This window comes from Gopherus evgoodei, chromosome 5 (genome assembly GCF_007399415.2).
Source record: "Gopherus evgoodei ecotype Sinaloan lineage chromosome 5, rGopEvg1_v1.p, whole genome shotgun sequence".
NCBI classification, from domain to species: domain Eukaryota; kingdom Metazoa; phylum Chordata; order Testudines; family Testudinidae; genus Gopherus; species Gopherus evgoodei.
In genome coordinates, this window is record NC_044326.1 from 92,150,346 (window position 1) to 92,161,958 (window position 11,613).

General features: G+C 43.8%; 1 protein-coding gene across 12 annotated transcripts in view; it reads left to right on the plus strand.

The window, feature by feature from the left end:
* Nucleotides 1–2,705, plus strand: part of ELF2 (E74 like ETS transcription factor 2) — a 70,436-nt gene extending 67,731 nt beyond the window's left edge. For all 12 annotated transcript variants that reach the window (XM_030563775.1, XM_030563767.1, XM_030563765.1 and 9 more), the window contains one exon: nt 977–2,705. In XM_030563775.1, coding sequence (XP_030419635.1) covers nt 977–1,604 — 628 coding nt within the window. In that variant the 3' untranslated portion in view covers nt 1,605–2,705. The remainder of the gene's footprint in view (nt 1–976) is intronic.
* Nucleotides 2,706–11,613: the final 8,908 nt, after the last annotated feature.

An 11,613-nucleotide genomic window follows, 5' to 3' on the forward strand; every position in this document is an offset into this window, starting at 1 on the left:
TTTCCATCACCCCCCCCCCATCCCCAATAATGGAACCTGTCCGCATCCCGACCACAGCCGCTGGGGTCCGAGCTGTGGCTGGGGGTAGGGCCGGAAAGCTGTGGGCAGAGCAGGGCTGCGTGGCACTCCCTGCCCCCCATGGGGGCTGACCCAGGCCCGGCTGTGCCTCCCCCCCCCCGAATGTTCCTCCACACTGCCTTAGGGGGCACGCCTCATAATTTAGGGACCACTGATTTAAACAGGAGGAGGTGACCTGGGACCCCTGCTGGTGCTGGGGGAGAAGGGGCCAGGCCGCAGCGTGTGACCAGGACCCCCATGGGTACTGGGGGGAAGGGCGGCCAGGCTGCAGCAGGGGTTGCCCTGGCTCTGTGTCCCTGCAGCTCCTAGGCAGCAGAGGCAGGGGCTCCTCTGCTCACTGCTTCCGCCACAAGCTGCGGCTGCTGCAGCTCCCATTGGCCAGGAACTGCAGCAGGGATAGGGCCTGCGGGTGCTGGCAGCATGCGGCATGGAGATCCGCCCCCCACTTCTCCACCACCTGGGAGCTGAAGGGGGGGTCCCTCACCCCAACCCCTAGCCCTGAGCCCCCTCCTGCACACCCTAACTGCTACTGCTGGCCTAGGGGCTGCCTGGTTCAGGCAGTCCCTGAACCAGCACCAGCCACTGCAGAAGTCATGGGGGTCATGGAAAGTCACAGAATCCATGACCTGTGTGGCAGGCTCCCAGCCTTACTCATCGTGCTGCTGCTATCAGTATGCTTGCCACCAGACTCATTTTTCAAATAATCTGATGATTTATTTAACTGAAGAAAAGGATGTGAATGCTTTTTCTGTTTGCTGGGTGGATCAAAAATGGTACAGTTTTCTTTTGGCAAAATTCCCTGTAAGTCCTGGGATTTTATCCTTTTTAATTTTTGTGGTGACCTGACAGCTGTCTTAACACAATGAATGTATATTCATATATATTAATCTTTCAACAGGACTGTTCGTGTGGCGATGCAAGTGCCTGTCGTAATGACATCTCTGGGGCAGAAAATTTCAACTGTGGCAGTACAGTCAGTAAATGCAGGGTCACCATTAATAACCAGCACAAGTCCAACAACGGCAACGACTCCAAAGGTAGTAATCCAGACAATCCCTACCGTGATGCCAGCATCTGCTGAAAATGGAGATAAAATCACAATGCAGCCTGCCAAAATCATTACTATCCCTGCTACACAACTCGCACAGTGTCAGTTGCAGACAAAAACAGGCCTGACTGGATCAGGAAGTATTAACATCGTTGGAACCCCATTGGCTGTGAGAGCACTTACCCCTGTGTCTATAGCTCATGGGACACCAGTAATGAGACTATCAATGCCTGCCCAGCAGGCATCTGGCCAGACTCCTCCCAGAGTTATTAGTGCAGTCATAAAAGGGCCAGAGGTGAAACCAGATACCGTGGCTTTAAAACAGGAACGTGAAATGAAAACACTGCAACTTGTACAAGAAGAAAAGCCAGCAGATGGAAGCAAGACTGTGACGCATGTTGTAGTAGTTAGTACGCCCTCGGCCATTGCCCTTCCTCTAACAATGAAAACAGAAGGAATAGTAACATGTGAGAAATGAAGAATAGGCAGTTACCAACGTGGATTTTCCTGACTTTTATTGATTGAGCATTCTGACAGACTCGGGGTGGGGTGGGGAGAGGAGGGGGAATGGACATGATCAAGAAGGCAAAAATGAGAGTTTAAAAATGTAAACATACATGCGTATATCAGAGACTTACTGGAAATTAACTAACTGTCCCATGTTTCAGTGGGAATTGAACCACACATTCATATATGCTGACAGAAAACTGCCTCTTTCAGTTGGGAAACAACTGAACCTATGAAGAAGGAAAATTATAGGGACTGGACTGAAAGGGACCAAACAGTTCACTACGATATCAAGTTACACTAAGACCTAGAACACTAAAGTGAGTTCTGTGAGAGGCTTGTCTTGGTTTAATTTTCAGGGGGAGAAGAGTCTCATTGTTACAAATGGCAAATCTGATGCATTTTTGTGTGCATACCAGCAATTACTACTGTGTGCGCACAGTACTCAACCGGTGCTATGTGAAAAACTCTGCTACTAGGTATACTAGAATGTGAATTAAAGGAGAGGATTAAGAGCTTCTAAAAGAAGACAAAGAGACCTAGAGGGATTTTGTATCATATAGCTTAAGCAGATTTAAAATGAAAGCCTTAGACTGATTTTCAGTTATCTTTCTTGAAATAAGCTAATGGCTTGTTTGTGTAAAGCTTTTTTATTAAAACAAACTTTTTTAAAAATCTTGTACCTAGCACAGTATTGTTATAGAATTACATGTAACATATTTTGTATGGTAGTTAAAGTCTGTCTAAATTTCTTAATTGTGGACAAAATAGCAGCAGGCTTTTGGCCTTTTGCTCTAACATGCCTGTGTCACTCACTTAGCCTTGACATCTGTGCATACATTTCAGTTTCAGCTCCACTCTGTCACTTGAAAGGTCACGCTCAGCATGAATTTTTGTCAGGTAGTTCTAAACCTGTACAGTTTCTTAGTTGAAGTTAAGAGGGAAGTACCAGTGTTCAGAATGAACTATAATAGTTTGTATATTCAACATTTGAAGTATATTCTATTTTGTTGTACTCTTGTTTCAAAGTGTATTCAAGTAGGTTTTACTGAAATATAGAAATGAAATTTAATTGATTTTGGTCTGTTTGTTTTTGTTAAGTTATCTTGTTTCATTTTTTTTTAATTTCCTCTCTGTCTGTCTAACTACTTACCTGCTTGTTTCATATACTCCAGTCACCAAGCTAAGAGGACAGTGACACAGTCAGGTGGTTTGGAGCTCCCTTACGCTTTCAGTGGAAGAACTCTGCTCCTTTACACATAGTGTTGTGAGGCAGGTCCCCAGAATAATTGGTAATTTATTTTTTAACCTAATGACTGCTGATGGACATGTGCTGTGTAAAATCTGGTGGTCGCAGAGTGCAGCTGATGTTGCACTGATTCCATTGAACGGAACACTTTTGAGTAACAGCATTAAGCGGTAGCACAGCAGTTATTATTTACTATTTTATGTGGGTGCCCAAAGTATTACTAAGCACTTTTACAGACTGATAAGACAGTTCCTGTTCCTAAAGCTCAGACATGAATGATAAAACTGAGAGGAGACTGGGGACAACAAATGTTACAAGAAGGAGAGCGTGGTTACTTTGGTTAGTCATGTGCATACCTTGAGGGTTCTGTTATATATAAATGAATTGCAAAGGTGTTTTGGAGGACCTGGTTTGTGGGGCAGTAGATGAGGCAAGGGAAGATGGAAAAGAATGGGTTAGAGTGCTAGTGGAAAGTGTGCTAGTGTGAATGATAAAGGACATAATGCAGGGACAAGTGGGGCATGCTCATAATGTGAGAACTAGGAGTGGCTGAAGGAAAAGTTAAATTCCCTTAGGCTCATTGCAGGTGGTTGTGAGGAGTATAGATTAGTTAGTACTCGTTCCCCACACTGCCTCCTCTACCACCTTTCTGGGCACTTTTTTCTCTGGATTAGAAACATAAAAAATAATAAGGAAATATCTCCTTTCATATGCCACTTTCATCTTTAGCTCTCCAAATGCTTTACAAAACCTAGATGAATGTTATCCTCATTTTACAGAAAGGGAAACACAGTAGTAAGGAATAAAACACTCGATCAAGCCACCTGCCCATCCAGTGCAGTATCCTGTCTATGATAGTAGCTAGAACTCTACACTTCAAAGGAAAACAGTGTAAGAATCCCAGAGTGGCTGCTTGTGGAACAGCTTGACTCCAGGGGAAATTTCCTTCCTCATCCCCATCAGTCAATGGCTGGCATATACCCTTAAATATGAGGATTTACATTCCTTATAAAGTTCTATGGGTGTTCATTATCTATATACATGTCTAATCACACTATCCAACGGCCATCAGTTCTACCAGATCTTTTACCTTTTCTCTACCATTTATATTATATACCTCTATCTTGTCCCTTTTATTCATCTAGCCTCATCACTGTAATCATTTGTCCTTGTTCTCTTATTTCTATCTTTTATGAGATTAAGTTGTTAAATTCTGTTGTAAATAGGTTCTTATATTGTGTTCATCACTATTATCTGAACACCTTCTAGTCGTGCGTTAGGCGATATGACTACAACTGTCACATGTTTTGTTCTCTCATCCTCGGGGGAGAAGTGTATGCAGTGGAGCGTCTTGTTGGTGCTGGCGGGAACATGTAGCAGAGCTCTGTATCCATGAGAACTAGACTGAAAACAGTGGTTAAAGGGGGATACTGCATAGGTATTACAGTCTGAGAGCAGAGGGCTGTACAGATTCTAGATTCACTTAAGCAAAGTCTGAGCTTATACTCTAGAGAGTGTGTGGATCAATAAAGGAGATGGAAAAAGGGGAAAGCTGCACCTTAACTAAAAAGGCCAGCTAATCTTGATGTATATAGGGGAGAAGTAGTGAAGGAGAAGTGGTTGTCAAGCAAGAAGCAGGACCAAGTAAAGATCTTCAGGCAGGAAGAGAGATGGCGCAGAACCCAGACTGACTTCATACAGACAAGCCAGTGAGTGGGAAGCATAAAGTCTGCTGCATAGTGAGCACCCTCTGAATATACTTGCGGAAGAAGGGAAGAGAGGTTTGAGAGGCAGAGAACTGACTCAGGGAAAGGCGGGAGCAGCATCCAGTGTGGATGTTGGGCATCCTTTGTCCTAGTGGTTAACCCTTAGACTCAGAGGTTTCTATAGGATGAAGAAGCTGAACCGTGCTACTCGTGAGCCAGGGAGAAAATGGGACACATTGAGAAAGAAGTTGAAGACTGACTGCAGCAGTCCAGGAGAGAAAGAAGAAACTGGGTTGAAGTGCTGCAGTACCAGAGAGGAGGCTGGAATAAAAAAATGACAGAATCCTCACGTTGTATACACTGCCCTTGATCAGCTTATTTGTATGAAGGGGATTGGGTAGGTGGTTGACAGGCTCACAAACTAGTCCCTGAAAAGCTGCCATGTCAAGTGGGACTGTGTCCTCTCCTTGGCCACTTCCATAGACGGCTATTTCAAGAACCTGGAGGTGCATGGAAGGGATTGGAAGAAAGGCATCCAGCCTAAAGTAGCTATGTCTTGTGTATCTTGCCACTATGGAGGAGAGGAGTGAAAACAAAGAGCTGCCCTTGCCAACCGGAGACAATAGAGTTGGAGTTGCCTAGAACCACTGGTGAGAGGCAGAGACGAGAGAACCAGATAACATGCAATGGAGAAAGAACGGGGAAGATGAAAAGCAAAAGAGAGTTTGTCATTTTTTAAAGAACACTTTTATAAGTCTTCCATATAAGCAATCACTAACCAAAGGGATGTTGCATGACCATGCCTGAGAGAAGTTGACATCACTCAGACACTTAAGATATGGCCCCCAGCATGAAACTTTATGAAACTTTGAATACATGGAGTTGTTACAGTTCAGAGGAACTCCCTTCCACCTAATATACAAGTCCAGTTAGAGTGAAGTTTCTGTTCACAAGTAAGGATCCAGACTTGATGACACTTACTAGACTGCAGTCAGGACTTTCTCTACCTCTTCCTCATGCAATCATAAAAATAAAAGGATAGAGGGCAGCTGTAAGTTGTACTTCTAAGCCCAACAACCTAAAGTTAAGTTCTGAGCAGCCACTATCTTGGCTATCCCCTCTTTCCAGCAGTGAGCATGCCACAATTGTGAATGCTGCTGCAGATCGCTCATCAGAAGCACAGCAAGTGCTGTTAGAATCTGAAAGCCTCATGAATATGCTATGGCTGAAATGGAAGGGATGCTTACTGTGCACTTCAAACATCTAGTCCCTTCGTCTAGTTCTTTTTAAACTAGCTTCTTAGGAGGGTAGGCAGGCTTTGGTCACTATCAAGGTACTGTATCTGAGAGCTATGGCAGGAAGATCTCTTTAGCTACCCTGAAATTAAGGAAGTTGATCCTCAGAGCACCTACCCAGTACTCTGCTCAGTTTGGCAGCTTAGGCTGGTGGTAGTTTGGAGAGGAGGCTGGCCCTAACACTCAAACTCCTGAGAGACAAGAGCAACAGCAACCTCTCAGTGATGATTTCTACAGATAATGCATGAAGGAAAGAAATTCTCTCACCCCTAACTGAAGCTCAACGTTTACTACTTCTACAGTTCTCCTTCCCCACTCTCCAGCATATTACTTAGTAAATTGTAGATAGTGACACCTGTACAACATCAGTGGAGGCAAGGAAGAGGTTGTTGAGGGCATGATTTGAAGACAAGGGGGTTTAGGTCAGATTTTCAAAGTTATTTAGGTGTCTAAACATGCATAAAAGTGCCTAATGAAATTTTCAAAAGCAGCTATGGCAGTTAGGCACCTAGACTCCTCTGAAGATCCTGGTGCTTATCCGCATCTTTAGATCTCTAAATACCTTCGGCTCTGTGCAAGGGCAGTCCTGGCTTGGCCAGCAGAACTTCTTGAGCCTGCTGCTGCACAAGGTGGAAAGAATCCAGGCTTGACTCAGAGTCCGGGCTGCCTGTGCTGTTCAAAAGAATGTCTGTAGCTGTAAAATGAGCACATTTGGTACAGAAGCCATTGAGACATGGAGCTAGAATCCCACGTCATTAGTTCAAAGTCACTTCTCAAACGAGACCTGCGTTTTATAGCAAGGATATTCTATTTCTGTGTAAGCCAGACCACCAGAGCGAGGTCAAACATGAGTGGCAACAAAGGGCTGCCTTTCCTGTGTTGTGACCTTGAATAGATAGCTGAATATCAGACTATTAATGCCTGTTGTGGCAGGGGCCTTGGTCTATCAGTTACAAAACCGGAATCCTATGCCATCTGCTCAAAACTGTCTGTTCCCAAGGCAACTGCTGCAAACTGTGAAATAGACAATCAGTTGTCATGTTACCTATCCTATTTTCTCAGTTTGATGAAGTCCCCTTCTTAGCATGAAACAGTCTGGAACAAGAATTTGCATTTTTCTAGCAGATAGTTGCCAGCATCTTACACTTAGCTCTGATTAAAGGGAGAGGAGTCACTTGTTACTAGACTGATCCAAGAACTTCAACAGTATTAAAAAGCTGGTTTGGAGGAAAATTCCCTCTCAACAAAAATTACGTTCTTTGTCACTTCCTCTGCTTGGTGAATAACAGCAGAGATTGATTAGATGTATAGTACAGTTAGTAGATAAAAGACAGAGTCAAATATCAACTTGAATATTAAGGAAAAAAAATTTACTGTATTGTGGGACTGACATCTCAGTCCTTACTCACTGGAAGTTGGTTGAATGTAGATATCCATTTCAAGCAAAAAGATGATCATAGACAGAACAAGCTAAATTCAGTGTATGCCATAATAGTGTATGTTAACCTATTAGTGGGTATTAGGTTTTTGGGGCGGGGCTAGAGAGATGAGGGGTGGGCCTGTGACATTACTTTGTTTAAGTTCTGTGTGTGTTGAAAGATGAACTTGCAGCAGGTTTAAAAAAAACAAAAAAACCCAACAACCTTTTAGACAGTGAAATAACTTCATAATTTCTTCCTGCAGCGTAACTTTGGGGTGGGAACAAGGACTCAGTGATGATAAAAGTTAGCACAACCTCTACCTAAAACAGAGAACGTGACATCGAATATTGAGTAGTGAGTGTTCACAGAGCAGGCACAGTCCCAGAAGAACTTGAGTGGTGAAGACATTTGTATTTTAGAATCAGTCACACTGCGGCATGGGGTCCTCCCCATCATGCTCCAAAACAACAACAAAAAAGATAGTGGCTCTCCTGCTTATTCAGATAAATGACCAGCTACTATCAATACAAGAACAAAAGCACTTTCACCACTGCAAACTCTTCTTGCAGAATACTAAAAGACCAAGGGCAATGTTTCATTTTAGTCTTCCTCAGTGTGGGGGCCCACACAACTTCTTTTATGGCAGTAGCTGGGTTAATAGGCCGAAACTGACCTAGTTTGTAGCAGTTCATTGCCAAATGCTGTCCAACTTTAATAGTTACACTAAGGGAGAATGCAACACATCTTCAACTACAGTAGTTGTAATCTCCTCTTGCAGGTCCACCAGAAAGCTGTGACTTCCTGGGCCTGTTAAATCAGGAAGTAAGTGACTTGCTTTCCAGCCCTCTTGCATCTGGTGCCCCACCTCTCACTTCCTTATCATCATCAGTCTCCAAGGAGATGCATCAGTTGCAGATGATCCCCGAATGACGACTGAATGGACTAAGAGGCTCCTGCCCTGTTTCACCATATAAAGGTTTAGCACTGATGACAGTTACATAGAAATCAGACCGTCAAGAACAAAAGACGTGGAGGTAACTTTTTTTTTTTTTTTTTTTTTGAGTTAAAAAGTATCACAGTGGTTTAACTCCTTTTGGAAAAACAAACTAAACTGTTGATGGTGAGATTCCACACAAAACAGTGAAAGCATCCTTCGGATTTTCTGAAACTCCCTCTCTCCCTAGGGTGGGAGGCAGTCCATCAATCAGAAAAAGCCATTCTGGCCGATCTGCATGATAGTTTGGCTTCGTAGGTCCTGTTAGTAAACAAAACTTATTACAGCCTCTGTGCTGTGGCTCAGTGCCCCAGGAGAGTTTGGAATCACGAGACATTCATGAGTAAAACCAGAGAATTTTTCCAGCAGCATGAACATAGAAAAGAAGGGAAATGTTTATAACAAAAGTGCAGTGGGGGAGGAGAAAAAGGATGGGTTGCAGCATTTTGTGACCTGGCTCAGAACGGAAGATATACGGTATCATTTGTTTTCCAGTTGTGGCATGTGTGATAAAGTAGGGAACCTGTGCACAATTTGAGTTCTGTGTGAGATGATGAACTCTTTGCATCTTTCAGACTGAAAACTATTATATATGCTGGGACTAGTTGTCATCTCTAGTGTCTATTTGCCTCCCTGTTGGACTAAAACTCCAAGGGGTAGCAATACAGGGCCAACAATAGAGGACATTAACTCAGGATGGTTTTCTAGCCAAATACAAGCATCCGAGACAACAGGCTGGATTCCACACAGAACAACTGGTTTGTCAGGGGAGTTGGGTCATGTGGCAAAGATCTGATCACTTGAGGCTAATCCAGTAGTCACCTGACAGACTGAAAGGTTATAAAAGGGCAGGAGCTGCTGATCTATTTGGGGTCTTTGCCCATTTTCACCAGCTCAGAGAGAAGTTGTTGCAGGGGTCTGAGGCAGTGGAAATCCTTCCCAGCTGAACTCAGCCCATGTCTCAAGGAAAGGGTGAGTCATGGTGAGGGAGATTGCACTCAGGGTGTTTTCTATGTGATCTGTACACTCTGTGCTTTATCTGTTAAAGCAAGAACAGTGGTGTTAGAAGCTGTCATAAACAGATTGTTAAGGGTTAATGTCTCTTGTACCTTTAAAGGGTTACAAGCAGGGAATGGGACACCTGACCAGAAGACCAATCAGAAGACAAGATACTTTTAAATTTGGGCGGAGGGAAGCTTTTGTGTGTGTTCTTTGTTTGTTGTGTTCTTCTTCTCTCGGAGGGTCTGAGAGAGACCAGACATTACTACAGGCTCTCTAAGTTTCTTTTCATATAGTAAGTAAAAACAGGCGGTTTAGGCTTTTTGATTGTTTTTACTCTATTTGCAATTGTGGATCTGGCTGGTTAACTTTTATATGTGTAGTTGCTGGGAAAATTTTGATTCGTATTGGTACTGGGGGAAAAGTCTCTTTCTGGTGTCCGTAAGCTATAGGACCCTGTAATATTTACATCTTGAAGTTACAGAGATAATTCTTTACTTTTCCTTTCTTTTATTAAAAGATTTCTTTTTAGAGAACCTGATTGATTTTGTTTTGTTTCCCCTGTTTTAGTCCAGGGGATTGGGATTACTCACCAGGACGGGTGGGGGGAAGACGGGAGGGGGAGAGATAGAATCTCTCTTTGTTTTCCTTGAATCTGTTTGCCTCTTTGTGAAAGGGAAGGGAGATGCTTCTCTGTATGGTGATTTAAGAGGTTGGATCAGTATCTCTCAGGATAGCCCAGGGAGGGAAATTCTGAGAGGGGGAAAGGTGGGGGAATGATTTATTTCTCCTTGTTTTAAGAACCCAAGGGATCTGGGTTCTTGGGGTCCCCAGGGAAGATTGGGGAGGTCAGAGTGCCCCAAAACACTATATTTTTGGGTGGTGGCAGTGCTATCAGATCTAAGCTGGTAATTAAGCTTAGAGGATTCAGGTGCTAGTATCTCATTTTCTGAACTCTAAGGTTCAGATCTGAGAAAGAATGCTACGACAGAAGCCTGTGCAAAATCTCTGTGCATTTTAAAAGTTACACTTAACACATGCCCCCTGGTAAACCAGAAGGCTCATACCTGCAATGGGATTCTAGGAAAGGTTGTGTTTAAAGCTGGGAGGGAGGGCCTGAGGGGGTGCCAGATAGAGGAACTGCACCATAGGGGTCTGCCTAGGAGCCCCAAGTCAGTGGGCAGTGCCTGGACTCTGTTCAGATTCCAGATGATTAACACCTGGGGATCAGCAGCTGGATCCCCTCGAAGCAGCCTGGTGAATGGTCAAGTGGGGGTGCTCGTGCTGACAGCAAGTCACCCAGACTATGTAATATCACAGCTGAAAAATTAGGCCGATACCTGATTGCAATTCCAAAAGTAGAGGCTGTTGCAATTTGTTGGAAGATCCAGCAGGGGAGAATAGGCACTTGGCTTCTGATGAGACTAGGGTGGTGGTTTTTAAAAATTATTTTAATATTGGGAAAGATGAAATTTTGAAAGGAACCAGTTTGTTACAGGTTTAAGTATTAGTTAAATCTCCGTTTTAATACTGTTTTTAGAAATACCCATCACTATTTCAATCTGTCTCTAAGTAGACAGGTGTATTGTCACACATTGGCAGAGACCTTTTTCTGAAACAGTAGTTTGGAGTGGAAACATGGAAGTATTTCAGACAACATCTTGCAGGGGGCAGCACGAAACAGTTCTGAAGTTATTTTGTTGAGATTTCACGGAGGCCCTGCAAATTACTGAGATTGACGGCCCAAGTTTAAACTTGTGATTCACGAACGCAAATCTCCACAGTGAAAGTGACGGATCATACTACGTCTGATCTACACAATTCTGTTGACACCCAGGCATGTTTTGCACTAGGATTAAGGGCACAAAAAATTGTGGCTCAGGACACTAGCAGAAGAGTAGAACTTTAAAGATTTTTCAGAGAAGAATCAGAGAAAGACAGGGCAGAATGAACTGCTGCAATTCTGGTGACACAGAGGAAGCAGGTAGTGGGGTGGGAATGTAAGACAAAGCAGTGGTCAACACAGTATCAGACTGGAGTGTTTACCCTCCCACTCCAACCATTCCTGTTTGATCCAGGAAAGGAGGGAGCTAGCCAGTGGGCACATATCTGCAGCAAAGGGCCCCTATTTCACAGCATGACTAAGTGAAAATGCTCACCCCATGATCAACATAAGAATGGCCATACTGGGTCAGACCAAAGGTCCATCTAGCCCAGTATCCTGTCTGCTGACAGCGACCAATGCCAGGTATCCCAGAGGGAATGAACAGAACAGGTAATGATCAAGTGATCTCTTTCCTGCCATCCATCTTCACC